Below are 17,865 nucleotides of genomic sequence, written 5' to 3'. Positions count from 1 at the left end.
CGAGCTGGCACTGGCGCCGAAGCGGGTACGAGTTGCCCGTTCGCTGGTAAGATACTGCAGCTTCTGCAAATTGATCAGAAGTACACCGATGATGTTGACGCTGCAGCAGAATGTTGCAGGCTGCAGGAACAACAGCCGGTGTTTGGCCAGCACGGCCGTGCCAGTCGGCTGGTGGCTGTGCTACGCAGGTATTGCAGGTTCTCTTATGAGCGCTAGCGCCTGCACGATGCATGACAGGCGCTGCGCCGCAGGGGCTGGTTCCCAGCACTCGCGATATTATACGACTGCTGCGTGCTCTCAGCTGCTCGTTCTGTACCTTACCCTCAGCTGCGCGCTAGCATAAATATTGCGGGCCCGCCATGATTATCCCAGACTCGAAAGCACAACTCTTGGGAATGGGAGCCGAGCCGCAGGACAGGGAGCTGCCACCGGTGAGTAGGGAGGAAATAGGCTTGCTGCTTTCAGCGAAGGCTGACTGTTGCCTCGGTGAATAGCTGCCGTCAGAGACGTCGGATAACCCGCCTCCGTACGAGAGTGCTGGGCAGGACGCCGCGCCGGAGCCAGCAGTCGCGGGGCTCGATGTAGCCCCGACCAACAATCTGGTCATCCACACACGTCGCTCGCCGATCACCGGTATGCGTCTGCTTTATTGCATCCAACTCGATGGACTCACCCTGGACGCAGGTAAATTCCGCATCAACCCTGAGGACACAATCCCCTACGCCCCAGATTACCTCCGTAGAGTGAACAAACGCCGCTGCTACAAATCTCGGCCCACGCTGAACGCATCCTTTTACACCAAACATGCGCCCATCTCCCTTGACCTGGGCATAGTCAGCAGGTCGCATGAGAACATGACCTCGTTCGTCGAGGTCAACAGTCGGTCTGGGAACATTACTATCAATCTGGTATGTGAAGGGATTTTGTTTCGGAGAGATCTGGCGCCTAATAGCGCGGATGCAGTCCCTTGAAGCTCCAAAGCACATCAACCTGGATGTTTGGACGCGCAGAGGTGAGCAATCACAGCTCAGTCGCGTGATGTGGATCCTGCTCGCGATTGTGAGATATGATTCCAGAAATCCTGTGGATTTGTGGGATCGTATCTTCACGCGATGCGGACATTCGGGGGTCGACGCATTCCGATGACGTATATGTCCTCTGCGCGTGAGGGTCCTGTTCACGCGACACATCCGCTCTCCACCGAAGTGTTGCTGACTGCATCGCTGGGACATGTCTAGGCAACGTCGTCGTCTTCCTCCCGAAGAACTACTTCGGTGCCGTCAAAGTCTATTCCAAGCATGGGCAGATCCTGTTCCTCCCCGCGCTGTCGCGCGTCATGCGGCTCGCCAAAATGAACGAGCGCGACGCGATGATATTCGTCGGGCAGGCGGGTGCCAGCGATCCGCACCAGATCGAGGACAACTCGACGAAGCACGCGGACTTCTGTCAGCTTGCGTCCCGACACGGCGACGTGGTCGTGGGCCTGCGCGGGGAGGACACATACAAGCGGGAAGATAACGGTTTCTGGAAGAAATTGGGGACCTATCTGCGGGGGGAGGCGCTGCCAGTGCCACCTGCGCCTGCAGAGGTGCCGGCCCGACTGCACGTCTGATGAGGCTTATCTGTCGTTTGCATATATTCAGGATCACCCTCCCTCGCCCTGTATCATGTAATCTACAACGCTGCTGCATATGTACACCTACTTTCTGTGCTGATATATCTTCCTGTGCTCGACGATCCACAGCTGACCGCGAAACGTCCCCGAACTCCATCCAGGCGGCTCTCGAGCGACTTCCCGAGATAGTTTATCTAACCTCCGATGTCGTCGGGCGCCCATTCCAAGGGTCTCCCATCAGGTACCGAACCGACTGGCGGATCATGTATTCGTGCATGCCCGACCGCTTGGGCGTCACGGACATCCAAGTGGTATAAATGTGGGCGCGGGTGTCTGCACGGGCGTGAGTGATAATCCGTCTCCTGCACCAAGTGCTATGACTGACATGGACGTGCCAGGGTGTTTCGGGGGATTGTTGCACCCTTTCCGCAAGATCCTCCGGCCCAAGCCGAAGTGGCAAGAGGTTCAAGTTCCCACCGCCGGCGAAGATACACTCCAACAGCCTGTGGATACCAAACGTGCCGACCTTCAGGCAAGTGTCGTTTCTCGATGAAGTGCGCGACTGTCTTACCATTTTGTTATTGCAGAACGGCCCAGCGCCCCATTATCTCTCTTGCTGTGAATTTGGCTATGGATTTGACCATGACAACTTGTCGATTCTGGACCAGCCCCCTTCGTACACGCCAAAGGAGAGGTCCGCATATCGGTCCGATGTGTCGACCACTATCGACAGCATAATTGACCGATTGAATCCGGACCTCCGCGAACTGAGCCTTCAGATCCATGGCAAGCACGCCCACAACTGTGTCATCTGTATCAGTATTAAATCGAATCCCCATTAGATCACCCGGAAATCATGTTCCAGGAGAAGTGAGCGGTCCCTCTACCTTCTGCCAAATAACCGCTCAACCTTCCAGATATGCGCACGACACCCTGACGGCATTTATGGCTGACCACGGGTTTGCGGTGACCGAACATTACCTGGGCCTTGAGACCGCTTGGAAAGCCGAGTGGTCGAACGGCACCGGTGGCCGTGTCCTGGGGATTAACTCCGAGATGGACGCCCTGCCTGAGATCGGACACGCCTGTGGGCACAACTTAATCGCCATAGCTGGCGTGGGTGTTGCCCTCGCGATCAAGCACGCCATGCAGAAGCACGACGTCTCTGGTAAGATAGTGCTTCTGGGTACACCCGGTAGGTGCTCGACTTGCCGGACATGCAACCTAACTGACTCTTGATTATGCCTTAGCTGAGGAGGGAGGCGGTGGGAAGGTAATATTACTCGAGCGCGGCGGCTACGACGAGATGGATGCGTGCTTGATGTCCGCGCTACTATTCTCTGGCCATTAACGTCTGTCTAACTGCGTACCTAGGTGTCACCCGAGCCCAGGTCCCAAGTGCTCCGCGGCGATAAGTTCCTCTCTATCTATGCAGCCGATAGAAGTGGAATACTTCGGACATCCGTAAGTACCCTCCTGCCAATCGCGTCTGCGGCACCGAGCTCACCACCTCCCTAGCGCGCATGCAGCCGCGTTTCCCTGGGAAGGCACGAACGCCCTGGATGCCGCCGTCCTGGCGTACTCTGCGGTCTCCGTCCTGAGGCAGCAAATGAAACCCGACTATCGTGTGCATGGCGTCATCAAGGGGGGAGATCTAGCGGCCAATGGTACGCCGGGGTCTGACAACTATGTTCCTCCGGGTGCACTCAGCTCCCCGCAGTTATCCCAGACTACGTGAAAATGGTGTGGGGCGTGCGGACGCCGACGAAGGCGGAGCTGGAGGTCCTGAGAGATCGGGTCAAAGCCTGCCTGGAGTGGGTACCAAACTAGTTCGGTGTGGCCTATTAATCACACTCCACAGATCAGCCGCCGTAGCCACCGGTTGCAGAGTTAAACTAACCCTCGGGCGGCCTTATTATGACTTACGGATGAATAACGTCCTCGGTGCGAATTATACCCGCCCGTTGTAATACCATGTTCATTCTGACGCCCGGTAGGCCGCGAGTTCGAGAACGCCATGCTGCAGCATAACTTCCAGACCATGTCGGACGCGGGCGCCGCGAGGGCCTCGACGGATTTCGTACGTCCAGTGACCCGTTCATTATTTGCATCTGACGCGTCGTATTTCAGGGAAACGTTAGCTATGGCAAGTGACAGGATAACACCCTCCAGTCCTATACCCTAACGGCACAGATCTCACAGCGCTGCCGTCGCTTCATCCGCACTACGGTACGCCATCCGCTCATTGAGGATTTAATCTAATTCCCTTGCTCAGCGATCCCGACCGAGCCAAACGGCGGCAACCACACGGCAGCATTCACAGCGTCCGCACGAACCCCCGAGGCACACGCAGCAACCCTGACCGTGGCCAAGGGACTCGCCATGACCGGCTTCCGCGTCCTCGACGACGCCGACTTTTACGCTCAAGTCAAGCAAGACTTTGACGACATGAAAGCACAGTAGTAACGAAGTGCTCGATACTCTACTGCACACCTATGCTCAGGTATCGATCAAGCAGGACTTTGACGACATGAAAGCACGGTAACGATCCGCTCGACGACAGGCAATCTTGGTTTATGCCTCCCCCTCTTCTCATGCCGCTCAGCCGCACCACTCACCGCAGCCACGACATAGTATACCACAGCACAGCCTATCTATAAGCTATATTCCCCGTGAGAACGTATATATGTATGTATGTACTCCATCATGACTGCCACATTATACCAATCAGTGCACCACAACAGCAAATTAGAGCAGAAGTAAGCAGATCTAACATAGTTTAGCCTAGTAGAGAGTTGTCCGGGACGGAGACCACGACCAGAAAGCAACAGAGAAGCGGAAGGGGAGGACGCTCATGAGCTCGCCGCCTCCGCAGGCTGCTCTTTCGGCTTCAGGTTGTCCGAGACGCTCGGCGAGGGCGTGTGCTCCCTTGACTTGCCCGCGGCGCGCGCCTGTGCGCGCAGCTGGTGGTGCTTCGACTTGCCCTGCGCGGCCTCTGCGACCATTCTGCGCGCGCGAAGAAAAAAACATCAGCCCGTGTTATCAGACAGGCATGGACTGAGACCGCACCGCTCGAGCTCGCGCCGCTCCTCGTCCGTCTCGTCCGGCTGCGTCGACTTGAAGATCGCGCCGATCAAGAGAAGGCCCTGCAGTTACCGTTGTATTTTTCAGGCGCCCTAATTCAAGTCGCCAAACGAGCGCGACGCACCTTCGCCCTGTTGAGCAGAGTCTGCTCCGACGCGCCGGGCTCCTTCAGGACGTTGTCCACGACCTGTCTACCGCTGAGCACTGTACCACCCGGCTGATATAAGGTATCCGCGCGTACCTCACGTAGGACCTGCACCACTTCGAACCGCGTGCCGCGCCACGACGCGAGGAGGATCTTTCGCGGACGTCAGTCTTCTTGAAAGAGCACTCAGATAGTAAAGTTACCTTGCCCGTTACGTCCATCTCCAAGGCTCGCAGCTCCTCCTCGCTCGCGCCCTTCGCCTGTAACCTCTCCATATCCGCGATCAGCGACTGCACGCCGACACTTGCACACCCGCACCCGCTCGTCAGCATCCACTCAAGACACACCGAGACCGGGACACTCACGCGCTGCCGATGACGCCCCACGCGTCCTTTGCGACGGCGCCCTTCTCCTTCAGCCGTGACCAGAATCCGGGGCTAATGATACGGTGAGCGAATGGTATATTGGAGAGACGAGTGCCCGCTCACATCCCGAGGAACTTCCTCGACTTCATGAACGACGTCGCCTTCATGATATACACATTCCCGATCGTCTGCAGGAGCTGCTCGCGCGCGCGTCAGCTCCGCACCCGCCGCGCGCGCGCGCGAGTCCGCCGCTCACCTCGACGCCGAAGCTCTCGAGCTTCAGATCCTCCGCCTCGCGCCGCACGCGCTGCTCGAACGCGAGCGTCTCGGGGTCGCCGCGGTCCCCGGGGCGCTGCGCGTCGACGAACGGGCGCAGGCGCTCGACCAGCTTGCGCGTGAGGTCGTCGACGCGCGCGCGCATCGCGCGCTGGCGCTCCTCGTCGAGCTCCGCGAGCTTCCGCTTCTGCTCCGGCGTGAGCTTGCTCTTCTTCCGCCGCTCCTCCTTTTCCTCCTTCGAGAGGGGCTTCTCGGTGTCGTCCTTGGCGAGGTGCTTCGAGGAGGCGTCGGTCGCGGATGGCGTGGGGGAGAGCATGACCGAGTGGCGCGGGGTCCCGTTGGCGGCGGGCGAGAGCGGGGAAGCGCTGCGCGGCGGGGAGGAGGGCGCGGACGCGGAGGCGCTCAGCATGGCGGTGGCCGCCGGCTCCTCGGCGTTTGGCGACTGCACGGCGGGCGAGGCGCCGCCGTTGAGCTCCCTCTCGAACTCGGCCTTTTCTTCGTCGGTCATCATCGCGGCGGCGGTGGAGGTCATCTCTTTCATGAGGGATATCTCGCCGATCTGGTTGGTTTGGGTGGGGCGTGGCGTTAGAGTCAGTTGGATGGGTGTGGGAAGGGGTGCTGTACGTACGTAGTCTTTGAACCGCTCCCCGCCGAAGACGTTCGCGAAAAAGCCTGCGGCGTCGTCGACGCCAAAGGCGCCCTCTTTCTCCGTCTACACCCGCGTGAGGACGGGTTGATAGTTAGTTAGCGGAAAGGGGGAGTGCGCACCATCTTCTTTCCATGCTTGTCGTACACCGCACGCAAATTCTACGACGAGTCAGGACGTGTGGCGCGCATAAATGGGGGGAGGGGGTACGCACGGGATCGGAGAGGACCTGGTACGCCTTGCTGCACGGACGCGTCGAGGCTTCAGCCCTGCCTTGACATCCCTGAAGAGAGTGATTCACCTTATCTCCTTGAACTTCTCCTCCGCCTCCGGGGACTTGTTCTTGTCGGGGTGGTACTAGCGCAGCACAGCAGGATCAACGGGCCGCGCCGGGGCAGCGAGAGACGGGCGGGCGGACAGACCTTCATGGCAGCCTTCCTGTACCCCTTCTTGAGGTCGCTATCGGTCGCGTCCGGGGACACGCCCAGCTGCGATGCAGACATTAATCCCCTGTTCAGCCTTTGTGCACAATGCACTGCGGCGCACCAGGTCATAGAATTCCGTCTCGACGGGGGCCATGGCTGGGGAGATGGAATACGGAACGAGAGGTCGTTAGAGGACGTGAGCAAGCAGAGGTGTCTAAGAAATGAAGCAGGAGAACAAAAGATGAGGAGCAGCTAAGCCGCCCAAAATGGATGCACAGCGGCCGATCACGCAATGGCGTCTGCCGGGGCTGTTCGATGCACTGTCACTGTGTGTACAAGACAGTGGACTGCAGTGTATATGATACTTGCAGGCCCCATGTGATATCAGCGCGATTGACATATAAAGCCGGCCGCTTGCTCGCCCCCGCCATGGCCCTGCTGGCCCCCCTGCGCCGCTGCAGCCCGACGCTCCACACACTCGCCCGCAGCATGTCCTCGCGGCCCAAGGACTGGAAGAAGGCCGCCCCGCCGCTCGCCTTCGCCGGCCAGTCCGCCCTCCCCAAGCTCCCCGTCCCCGCGCTCCCCGCCACCCTCGCCCGCCTCAAGGACTCCCTCAAGCCGCTCGCCTGGACCGACAACGAGTACGAGCTCGCCGCCGCCAAGATCGACGACTTCGCCCGCGGCCAGGGGCCCGAGCTCCAGGCGCGCCTGCTGAAGCGCGCCGACGAGACGGAGCACTGGCTCGAGGAGTGGTGGGACGACGGCGCGTACCTCGGCTATCGAGACTCGGTGCGTATCCCTCCCATTCTGGTGCAACGAGTATCTCATTGGGAGCGCAGGTCGTGATCAATGTATCTTACTATTGTGAGCACGCGTCCCCTCACGAGGGAACCTGTTCTGAAGCCCGCGCGCAGATGGCTTCGACGACCCCCCGCCCCACCTCCCCCACACCCCCGTGTCCAGGGCAGCCGGCCTGACGCGCGCGGCGATGCTCTTCCGCCAACGCCTAAAGCAGGGGCTCATCAAGCCGGAAGCGACCAAGGAGGGCCCCCTGTGCATGGATACCTACAGGTGCGCGCCGTCTCTGCACGCTCACGTCTGATCCATCTTGAACGACGCGCACGATAGATGGATGTTCGACTGCTGCCGCGTGCCCGGCGCGGACGGGCTCGACTGGAGCGTCTCCTACGCGAAAGAAGGCGACACGGGCGACACGGGGCACGTCGTCGTCCTGCGCAGGGGCAGGGTCTGGCGACTCGACGCCGCGCAGAACGGGCGCATCCTCAGCACGGGTGAATTGGAGCGGTGCGTACCGCGCCCCGTGCTCCCTCACATCCTCACATCCTCACATCCGTATAGACAGTTCCAGCACATATACGATCAGACGACCGAGGAGTACCCCGGCGTCGGCGTGCTAACCTCCAACAACCGCGACGCGTGGGCCAAGGTCCGTCCCCCCTCTCTCCCCCAACACCGCACTAAACCCCTCCCTAGGACTACGCCACCCTCCTCTCCTCCCCGCACAACGCCTCGATCATCGAGACCATCCACTCCGCCGCCTTCCTCGTCTGCCTCGACACCGAGACCCCGTCTGGCCCGATCGAGCACAGCCGCTTCCTCTGGCACGGCGCCGCCCCGCCAGACGGCCCGCTCGGCCTGCGCAACCGGTGGGTCGACAAGCCCTGCCAGTTCATCGTGTTCGACAACGGCCGGGCGGGCTTCATGGGCGAGCACTCGGTCATGGACGGCACGCCCACCGCGCGCATGTGCGATGAAGTACTCGACGCGCTGTACGACCGCGCCTTCGACCACGGCGCGCCGGCTAATCAGGGCGTCAGCGTGCGGGGCCCGTCGCCGCTCGACTGGGACGTGTCGCCCGCGACGGAAAAGGCGATCGCGGCCGCCGACCAGGCCGCGCGCGCGCTGATCGCGACGCAGGCGCTCGCGTACCACCTCACGCCCTTCGGCAAGGCCGCGGTCAAGGCGTTCGGCGTCTCCCCCGACTCGTTCGCGCAGCTCGCGGTCCAGCTCGCGTACCTCCGCCTCGTCGGGTTCGACGCGAGGAAGCGCGGCGGGGGCACGTACGAGGCCGCGACGACGCGGCGCTTCGCCGGGGGGCGCACGGAGGCCGTGCGCGTCGTCACGCGCGAGTCGGACAGGTGGGCGTGGGCGATGGCGGATGCGCGCGTCGGCGCGGAGGAGCGCCGGCGGCTGTTCAGGGAGGCGGCGGCGCGGCATGTGCAGCTCGCGAGGGAGGCGGGGCGCGGGGAGGGCGTGGACCGGCATATGCTGGGTAGGTCGTGTTCTCCTCACCCGGGCGCGGGGCTCATGGTTCGCAGGGCTGAGGAAGTGTCTGCGCGCGGGCGAGCCGACGCCCGCGCTGTACGCCGACCCGCTCTTCCAGCGCTCGAGCCACTGGGTGCTGAGCACCTCCGCCGTGTGGTCGAAGCACTTCCCCGTGTACGGTTGGGGCGAGGTATGCATGTCTTTGCGTGCGCGGGTTGCACCGCTGACGGACGTGTTGTACAGGTCGTCCCCGATGGCTTCGGGGTGGCGTACATGACCGGGTACGATGGTGAGTAGCTCCGGGGTATCATTTTATGGGGATGTGTATTCACGTTCAATGTGCTAGACCGCCTGCAGTACACCATCACGTCCAGGAAGGAGGCGCCGAACGAAGAGTTCCGCAGGGAGATAGAGAAGGCTGCGCTGGATCTGTACGACTTGTTTGCTACGGAGGCAAAGACGCCCAAGTCGAGATTGTAAACTGTAGAACATTAGACGATATTTTTTGGGTTTCTTTCCTCCCGCCACACAGGCGCCAGTGCCGCTGCGGTCACGATCACCTCGAAGCCCGGCGAGTCACCGCCACTGGAGCAAGCCTTCTCGGGATTTGCCGAGACACGTCTCAGGCACGCGGAGTTTTTCGGGCCATGCCTGACCAAGGAAATTCATGCGCCTCTTCCCAACGCTCGCTTACCGCGCGGCCCCCTCCCTCGTCATAGCTCCCAGCGACCCCCTGCCTTTGTACGACGAGCGACACAGCGACGGCGACAACCGCACACGATGGCGAGCAAGGATCCCGCACACCACCCCCGCCGTCGGCACACGCGGACCGCCTCAGCCATCCTCATCCCCGACGAGCGATCGCGTGCCGCCCTCAACCTCCCCATGTATCCCGACACACCCACCACCGCGGGCCCGAGCTCGCTGGGAGCATCGTCGCCCGCCGCATCTTCTTCCAAGACGAGCAACACAGCGACAAAGATCATAAACTCCATGCGCAGGCAATTCACCTTTGTCAAGCGGCGCGAGGCGGACATCTTCGTGCGTATCTACTTTTTGCGTCACACACGCGCTGCGTGCCCGCAGCTATTCTAACCAACACGTACAACGCAGACGCGCGGCGGGCGCGGGATGTACTCGACGCCGGAGGAGCGCTCCTCGGTGACGGTGAAGCCCTCCGTGCTGCGCTACGACGACCCCGACACGCGCCCGACGCCCGAGCAGATCGCCATGGGCCTCCACCTCTCGCGCACGCCGCACATCCGCCCGCTCGGCGCGTCGCAGTCCCTCCCCGCCGGGCCCGCGACGCACGTCCCCCGAATACACGGCGCATACTCCCGCCGGCCGTACGCGCATTCCAACCGCTCTGCCTCCCCCGTCCGCCCGCCGCCGCCGCCGCCCCCTCGCTCTTCCCTGCGGGCGCCAGGAGCACGAGACACGAGTGGCTCGGCCTCCCCGACGACGCCCGTCCCGCAGACCGCGTCGACGGCGTCCCTCTCCGGGTCCACCGCGACGTCCACAGCACCCTCCACCCCGCGCTCCTCGCGCGCATTCTTCCCCCTAAAGATCGTCGGCATATCCAAATTCCTCACCAGCTCGCGCGCCTCGTCCATATCCGATTCCTCATCCGCCAGGTTCGGCGTCACCGTCGCCGCCGACTCGTCCTCGACGTCGACCGAGGAGTCGTCCCGGCACTCGCGCAGGAAGAGCGTGCGGTTCACCGACTCGTTCTCCTAGTCTCTCGTATTTATCGCACTTTGTACATCAGCGTCCGTCAGGTGCATTATTTTCTGCAACCCGGGTTACATAGAGGTCCCATCGTCTGCACATCGCTGTCTCAGAACATCCAAATCTCACACTGCAGTCATACCATCCCATCCATGCGCTTGTGTCAAAGACTGATTCGTAGACGTACGCATTCTCGCACATGCCCCTTAAGTAGACACGTCTGCCCGTCCCATTTAGACCCCAATGCCCCGCAATGGATCCATAATAATCATTCACATTTCCTCCAGCAGATGTCGAGAAACTCTAGAAAAATATAGAAATTACGAATAGTGGTATGGTGAGATTCGATGGATATAAGAGTCCCTAGAACATGTCCTAATAATACCACAAGAATCGTTTAAAATAGCGATCCACCGAGGACGAGGACGCTCGCAGCCAGGATGATGCTCAGTCCCGGGATGGCGTGCTCAATAGCCCCTCTGGATGCGCCGGATGTGTTTGATCCGTTTCCTCGCGAGGAGCTAGGCGAGCCTGAGGTGGCCGCAGAGGTATCGGAGTTAGCGTCTGAGGTGTTGGTATACGGGAACGAGGTGTTGGTCGTGGTCTCCCGATAGAGGTCGGTCACGGGGATGTCGCTGCAGTCGCCGATGGCTTTCAACTGCGAAATAAACGATGAAGGGTCAGATTGATCAAGCATAATACAGGAGGGACATACGGTGAACGGCGGGTTGTGGTTCATGGCGGCGTCGAGCGTGTAGCCGGTAGCAAGCTCTACGGTGATCTGATACAAGTCGTGCTGCAAGACGATGAAGCTAAGAGCATCGCCGTCAACGTCTGCACCCGCGTGAAAAGCCACAGTGGTCCGCACCCAGTGTCCATAGTCGAGGCGTTACCGAGGATTCCCTGGAAAGTCTCGAAGGACTGAGGCCCAGTGACGAGACCACCAGCGACACGCCAGTCTACGCAGCACAGCATGTCAGCCTCGCTAGTAATATACTGCAGTCCCAGTTTTCCAATCCTCACCATTGGTGTCAAAGGGAATGCCCGAAGGGCTGCTGGTCCAGATGATGGGAACCATGCCCATGGCCAAAGAAATGGCACGAACACGGTCATCTACTTGGCGTGAGCAGGACATCCCGATGGAACGAATGCATGTGGGACGCACCAATGTCACCGTAGGGAGGGCGCATGGTCGTGGGGGTAATCCCGAGGACGGTCTTGATCGCCTTGCGCGTCCAACCGAGCTCGGCGACTATTTGCTCATTCGTCAAGGAGGTCAAGGGCTGCATCGAAACTCGTAAGAGGGGATAGAGACAAGCAATGCGGTCCACATACACGGTGGGACCAGGTGTGGACGCTGATTTCATGGCCGGACATGTACTCTTCAACCAGGACTTGCGGCCTTTCGATAACTCGGGAGCCGACAACGAAGAAAGTGGCCTTCAGGTCCTTCTGGTCTAGGTAGTTCAACAGAGTTCTGCGGAAATTTAGTTGATTAGCACTCGGGAAAAACCTTGTGGGGGAGCTTACTGGGCTGGAGACAGCGACGGAGAACATTACTCGTTAAGTAAGGGATCTCAGCTGTAGTAGAATAACATGTAACATACTGTAAGGAGAAGGACCATCATCGAAACTATAAATAGGGTGTCATTAAATATATAACGCTGCTGTGTATGGCAGAGACTGCGCACCTGACACCCCAGGTCATCTTGTCAGGGCAAGCAACGATATCGGTCGGTCTTGTGTGACCGCCACAGGTCCACCAGCCACGGTTGGCAGCATCTGCTGCAGCAGCGGGATCCCCGACGCAGGAACCGTCGGCGCTAGGGGTCAGGTCCGGGATGTCGAAGCCGTCGAGCTCCTTCAGCCACTCCTTGACCTCATCAGTATCTGTCGACGCGCTCTCAGCACGGCCAATGGAGGCGGACACGAGGAGCACATACCAGTCTCAGGCACCTTGTCCTGAGCCGGCCACGTTCCGGGCTTGAATACGACTTGAAGTGCCCGCATTAGTCCCGATGCATCCACCGACCAAGAAGTAACTCACAGGGAGTGGGCAGAACAGGGGCGCCCGAGACTGGAGGCGAGGCGCCGGCACTGAACGTCGTGGGGACGGCCAGCGTTGGGAGCGTCGGCATGCCAGACGTTATCGAACTCAAAGGAAGAATGTCGGTTGCCGCATACGTGCCAACGGGCGCTGCAGCGGCGCTGGTCGCGGCGCCGGCAGCGCTGGTGGCAGCACTGGTGGCAGCGCTGGTAGCAGCGCCGGTAGCAGATGTACTGCTCGAGGTAGCGCCCGCCGCCGAGGTTGCAGTCGTAGACGAGCTGGCGGGAGCCTGTCGCTTGTTGAGGTGAGCATGGCGTCCCTTGAACTCGCGCGCGTTCGTCACGCTGATGAGGGTCAAAAGAGCGGCCAAAGCTTGGAGCTTCATAGTGATGGTAAACGAATGACGGGGGTAGGAAACGACCAAGGCGTCAATAAAACGGAAAAGGGGACAACGCCCAGAGGCTGAAGGTGACAGGAGGAAAGGTCCAAGCGTCGTGATTTCGCCTAAATGTCGCTGCCTGTCGTGCGAAAAGCCGCCCTCGCCAAGCCTGTCGGCGAGCACGGCTGCACCTTCGTCGTCGTGATGGCATTCACATCTTCTGCAATTACAGAAAACTTATATTATACCGCTATGTCTGCGGTGTGCTATGTTGTTCAGGTGCAACGATACAGATGCATGTAGGATATATGTGCGTGCTAGAGCGACAAAGATGAGGCAAACAAGAAAATGTAAACAGATGATAGAACAGGGCCTGATCGACCACGTAACAATAAACGCTACACAAAACCTAGAAAGCACGAGGAACATACATGTGTCATCGAGGCACAGAGACCATAGACGCGTTGTCGGATATGGGCGGCCCCGCCATCCTGATAGCCATGACTCGGTCGTCAGAAACCATGAGTATCTCGTCCCGCCCAAAGGCGTGGTGCCTCTGGCTCGGATAGGGCGAATACGTGCTATGGGCGCTGCCGATTGATTGTCGACTCCCGTAGGCGTTTGGATAGGGCTCGTACCCGTACCCCTGGTATGGGTTATAGTGGAGTTGACTCGACGTATTCGTGGTTGAAGGTGGCGTATCAGCGAAAAGGCATCGCAAATTATTCCCCTGGATGACCTGGGCCATGGAACCAGTTTCAACATGACGGATCTCCACAAAGGTGGGCTCGAAAGCAAGAACATATGGGTAGCGTAAGGCTAGAGCACAGCTATCAGTCCAGTGGCCCATATACAACAAAAAACCACCAACCAAACCCAGTCGGCACTCCTTCCCAGTGCACCATGAAGTTCTTGCGCGACCGCCATCCATTTTTGTTGACGTAGAAAGCGAATTCTGCGCAAGACATATCAGCCAACGGGAACTTCCTCAACGCATCATACCCTCACCATCATAGCACAGGAGGAATTCGTTGTCTATTCGGTAGATGGCCATTGGCTTGAGGTTCTCTCTCTTTAAGACAAATTCGAGAGATTCATCCGCGGGATCCAGGAGACCCTGGGTATCCAAGCTCTCCAGATCCACAATCTCGAAGCCCTTGGTGCAGCCAACACATAGCTTCGTCTTCAAGAAGTGGATAGAGCTCGACTCCACCGGAATATAGAACTCCTGTGGTCCGAGTCAGGCAGCGAACATACCTCGTATCACCTGATACTTACCTTGAAGACCCGAAGGGTATCATGCCCGCCTTGCAGGAGCTTCCGGAAAGTCGGCTTACTCCTACCTCGCACATTCTGATCGATAGGTTCCAATGTCTTGATTGTGCTGGACAGTGGGCTCGCCTTGACAACGCAAACTAGGGTCTTTCCTAAGCACACGCCGGCTTTGAAGAATGATGTGTGGGACGATATTCTCTTCGCCCGCTTCAAACCCGCCATGGGATCATTAGGGTCCAGCGCTTCCAAGGGGAACGTGATGACTTGACGCTCAGAAAGAACGATAAGAAGCTGGAACTCCTCCAGAATATCAATCTGAGAGACATCCAACAGCGCGAGGACCTTGACGGGGTCTTGGGTGGCCTCGAGACTGGACATGTAGACGCCGTCATCAGTGCCAAACACACAACGCCTCCCACCGTCTATGGAGTAATATCAGTCCGGCCCTAATTCATCAGGTATGCATACTCACTGAACGGCGCAGCGCAGTTAACTTTATTCGGTCCAACAAAAAAGCCTTCACTCAGCGTGACAGTATCAAACACCAAGCTGCGCTCCCGCATGATCTCCTGCTGCTTCGCGATATGCTCAACCCACTTGCGCTGGCTGACATACGTACTAGCCCAGAGCGTCTGCGAATAGTACTTGCGTCCCAGATGCACGAAAGTAATAGCATAGCCGCCCTTGCTATCGACCTTGATGGGGAGCGCGGGCAGGTTGGATCCGCTCTTGGTGAAGGAGTTCTTCTTGGCCAGGCCCTGTTTACCCTTACCCTGAGGCTTCGCGGTCGCTCCCGAGTCGTCAGCAGCCGAGACCAAGAGAAGCTCCAGTGGTATTGGCTATCGCATACGTCAGACATGGGAACAACAGGACAGTCTCTTACACTCTTGCACTCACCCGTCGGTATACTTTGTACTGCTCGTGCTTTGTCTTCTGCTTCACCATTAGTAGCGCGTGATCGAACAAGAATACCAGCAGCTCGCCCCCATCGCCCTGCGTACCACCACGCTTCTTCAGCGCGCCTTTGAAAACAAGTTCTCGACCTTCTTCCCGCAGTCTCAAGTCCTAGTGTAGAGCGAGAGAATAAGCAATGCTATTTCAAGTTTGAATTTTGACCACCCACCACTTCCTCGCCCGGTCGGAACACGAGCTGCTGGTCCAACTGCAGGAGATTGAAACGGTTCTCGGTCTTCCCAGACTCTATGTTCACTTTGCTCAAGAACTCCTTCACAAGAGCAATAACTTGGGGCAGTGTGGTCTTGTCAGGATTGTCATCCGGTGTGTGCTTCAACACGGCTTCCAGGAGGAGAGGGTATCTTGCAAGCCGTGTCGTGGGTTTCGTCAGGTATCCGTTGAGCTCCAACTTGCGAGACTCCGGCAGTCGCTCCGTTTGCTACTGTGCATGAGCAGCCGTCAAAGCTTTTAGAGCGAGAGGAAACATACCTCAACAAACGCAGCAAATGCGGGATTGGAGCTCTTCTCCTTCTCAAACTCGTACTTCCCGTATAGCTGGTGAGCACCATACGAAACAAATGGCCCGAAATGAGGAACAGCATCCAGAAGGATATCCCCTATACGTTCCACAACCGCGTAGGACTTCTGACGCTTGTTAAGAGCATCCCGCAGCCGGGTGTTGACAGCGATGATATCGTGTATGTTCCAAAACACTTGCTCCAGGAAGTCCGTACGGCGGTGTTCTGGGATGACATCCGACTGCTTCAAGGGGTTGATCCACGCCTACACAGGCATCGTCAGAGTACGTCATGCAACCTCCAGAAAGTAATAACACACGTCTCGGAGATACTCCATATCACGGACGAAGTCACGCTCGGTATAGATTACCTCGTTGATGGCCTCCTGTCGTTTCTTCTCCGTGTCCGTAACGCTGTCCACCACCTCCTTCGGCACTGAATGTATCCACAATGTCCCAGGTTCCTGAAGATATGGCATGTCATATAACGAGACTCTTCGCTCCACTCGCGCAGCCACAGCGACAGAGTGTAGCTCAAATGTATGCTCACCACAAAGTCACCCAGGGACTCCTTACTGATCTGCTTCTTCAGCCCTGGCTGAGGCTTCATATTCAGTCGAGCTTGCTGCTCTAATCGCCTTGGACATGCTATACTATAGCAAAGCTGATCACGCGAACACGTTGGTGAATAACAGTCTGTCAATAACGTAAAGACACCAGAAGGAAGCGCGACTTCGTCGGAAGAGTCTGTATCAGCTTCAGGTCGTGTCTGCGGCGTAGCGGGGTAAGGCGTCGTCGGGGATCCAGGAGGAGGGCTGCCGTCCCTATTGTCGCCAGCTTCATTGGACGAGCCTGTGTCAGGATACTTTCCAGAAGCATGACGGGAGCGACGTTCGTTCGTACCATTACGTTCTGCAGCTTTCCCATTCGGCACACCATCCTCTTGTGCTGCGTTTCCATCCATATTGGCCAGTTCGCCACTGGTAAACGGGCTGGGCAATTTCGTCCGAAACTGGTACAACTCGTTCGGATTGTCTCGCAACCGATGGTCGTACGTAACATCGTGAAAGAACTTCTGCGCGTCCAGAGCGCGTCCGAGCAGCAGAGCTAGGTTTCTGTCCGTAGTCTTGATGATATACGCGATCTTGTCGACCGCTTCGCGTCCGTCGAATGCATCCTTGTACGTCAAGCCGTCCTTGATTCTATCGGAGACTTGTATTCGTTCTCGGAACGCTTGCGCCACTTTTGATAAAAGAGCAGGGTATACTATGGGTGTCCGCCGCGGAGCGTGACTCCTGTGATTGGTGGGAGAGTTCCGCCCAGCGCCAGCGGGACCAGGTATAGGTGGTATAGGCGGTCGGGAGCTGCGAGAGGGCCCGTTCTCGAGCATGGCCCGCACTTGGGGAGTCATCGCAGCTGACATGGACCGCGAGCGATCCTGATTGGTGCGCTCCCGGCGGTAAGCTGCGCCGGGCATTGTTCTGGTAGATTCGGAGGAACGGCGTGAAGAGGAGGTGAAAGTGCCTGACTCGCGAGAGTCGCGGTCCACAGGGTCGACCAATGTCGACGACGCAGGTGAACTGCTAGTGGGTCGGGGTGGCGCCGCTTTCAGAGCTGTATCCAGCTGTAAAGGATAGGGACGAGATGAAGTGGACGCGACAGGCCCTTGATTAGCTTGGGAGGAGGACGAGGTAGCTGCTGCGTATGATCAGCAACTTCAGTAACCCCAGATCATGTACGACGAAAGGAAACTCACGGGGGCGATCCGTGCGTGCCCAAGGCAACTCGGTGCTACTCTCGTCGGTCGACCCATCTGCAGCCCAATCTATTCCTAGCCGCCCGTTGTCCGTTTCGATGTTGACCGGTATTCGCGGGACGCCCTCCGGTGCAGTCCCGTTCTGCGACGCCGCCGACCCGTCTGTCGCGAGCGGGTATGTGTATCGGTTGTTAGTGCCTTGCTGAGCGAGAGGGCCGTTCATGTAGACTTGCGCCTGGTACGCTTGGGCAGCAGTGAGCCCGGCGCGCTGCAGGGCCTCCAGATTGTCGTCTGGCGGCTCATCTGGCTGGGGAGCGATTACCCCGTGAGAATGGCTCGAGCTCGCAATCGACCGGGCACGAGAATG

The 17,865-nt window shown here is 58.7% G+C and overlaps 6 protein-coding genes across 6 annotated transcripts; 3 read left to right on the top strand and 3 right to left on the bottom strand.

Moving 5' to 3' along the window:
* Positions 1-184: 184 nt before the first annotated feature.
* Positions 185-1,740, top strand: GLOTRDRAFT_110849 (uncharacterized protein). The gene is made up of 5 exons (XM_007867094.1): positions 185-431; positions 495-633; positions 685-908; positions 964-1,012; positions 1,239-1,740. The coding sequence occupies exons 1-5, from the start codon at positions 360-362 to the stop codon at positions 1,610-1,612; spliced, it is 858 nt and encodes a 285-aa protein (XP_007865285.1). The 5' UTR covers positions 185-359; the 3' UTR covers positions 1,613-1,740.
* Positions 1,741-1,960: 220 nt separating this feature from the next.
* GLOTRDRAFT_75322 (amidohydrolase) lies at positions 1,961-4,078 on the top strand (the record flags this gene model as incomplete). Its single annotated transcript, XM_007867093.1, has 13 exons — positions 1,961-2,147; positions 2,203-2,401; positions 2,458-2,485; positions 2,533-2,810; positions 2,866-2,938; positions 2,990-3,079; positions 3,134-3,282; positions 3,336-3,429; positions 3,477-3,559; positions 3,613-3,695; positions 3,746-3,761; positions 3,818-3,844; positions 3,891-4,078. The coding sequence occupies exons 1-13, from the start codon at positions 1,992-1,994 to the stop codon at positions 4,076-4,078; spliced, it is 1,464 nt and encodes a 487-aa protein (XP_007865284.1). The 5' UTR covers positions 1,961-1,991.
* Positions 4,026-6,867, bottom strand: GLOTRDRAFT_75319 (DnaJ-domain-containing protein). The gene is made up of 14 exons (XM_007867092.1): positions 6,678-6,867; positions 6,554-6,619; positions 6,433-6,488; positions 6,346-6,373; positions 6,254-6,292; positions 6,114-6,197; positions 5,466-6,044; positions 5,333-5,406; positions 5,210-5,281; positions 5,048-5,147; positions 4,941-4,997; positions 4,824-4,886; positions 4,685-4,761; positions 4,026-4,621 (listed from the first exon to the last, which is right to left on the bottom strand). Exons 1-14 carry the CDS (start codon positions 6,708-6,710, stop codon positions 4,468-4,470), a joined length of 1,482 nt encoding a protein of 493 aa, XP_007865283.1. The 5' UTR covers positions 6,711-6,867; the 3' UTR covers positions 4,026-4,467.
* A 178-nt stretch (positions 6,868-7,045) lies between these two features.
* GLOTRDRAFT_40588 (acyltransferase ChoActase/COT/CPT) lies at positions 7,046-9,139 on the top strand (the record flags this gene model as incomplete). The annotated part of the gene is made up of 8 exons (XM_007866659.1): positions 7,046-7,345; positions 7,396-7,420; positions 7,471-7,627; positions 7,685-7,861; positions 7,916-8,003; positions 8,051-8,849; positions 8,896-9,032; positions 9,086-9,139. 8 exons carry the CDS (start codon positions 7,046-7,048, stop codon positions 9,137-9,139), a joined length of 1,737 nt encoding a protein of 578 aa, XP_007864850.1.
* Positions 9,140-10,355: 1,216 nt separating this feature from the next.
* On the bottom strand, positions 10,356-13,064 carry GLOTRDRAFT_99696 (uncharacterized protein). The gene is made up of 11 exons (XM_007867091.1): positions 12,618-13,064; positions 12,514-12,564; positions 12,262-12,460; positions 12,178-12,203; positions 12,141-12,144; positions 11,906-12,047; positions 11,736-11,853; positions 11,594-11,683; positions 11,439-11,529; positions 11,286-11,382; positions 10,356-11,228 (listed from the first exon to the last, which is right to left on the bottom strand). The coding sequence occupies exons 1-11, from the start codon at positions 13,000-13,002 to the stop codon at positions 10,968-10,970; spliced, it is 1,464 nt and encodes a 487-aa protein (XP_007865282.1). The 5' UTR covers positions 13,003-13,064; the 3' UTR covers positions 10,356-10,967.
* Positions 13,065-13,262: 198 nt separating this feature from the next.
* On the bottom strand, positions 13,263-16,986 carry GLOTRDRAFT_59896 (CNH-domain-containing protein). Its single transcript, XM_007867090.1, has 11 exons — positions 16,646-16,986; positions 16,293-16,579; positions 16,063-16,206; positions 15,715-16,008; positions 15,395-15,664; positions 15,169-15,336; positions 14,744-15,110; positions 14,275-14,693; positions 14,005-14,224; positions 13,868-13,951; positions 13,263-13,815 (listed from the first exon to the last, which is right to left on the bottom strand). The coding sequence occupies exons 1-11, from the start codon at positions 16,704-16,706 to the stop codon at positions 13,433-13,435; spliced, it is 2,697 nt and encodes an 898-aa protein (XP_007865281.1). The 5' UTR covers positions 16,707-16,986; the 3' UTR covers positions 13,263-13,432.
* Between the last annotated feature and the right edge of the window lie 879 nt (positions 16,987-17,865).

This window comes from Gloeophyllum trabeum (genome assembly GCF_000344685.1).
Source record: "Gloeophyllum trabeum ATCC 11539 unplaced genomic scaffold GLOTRscaffold_00005, whole genome shotgun sequence".
Lineage (NCBI taxonomy): Eukaryota > Fungi > Basidiomycota > Agaricomycetes > Gloeophyllales > Gloeophyllaceae > Gloeophyllum > Gloeophyllum trabeum.
The sequence above is the reverse complement of the archived record's forward strand: the minus strand, read 5'-3'. Positions and strand labels throughout refer to the sequence as shown.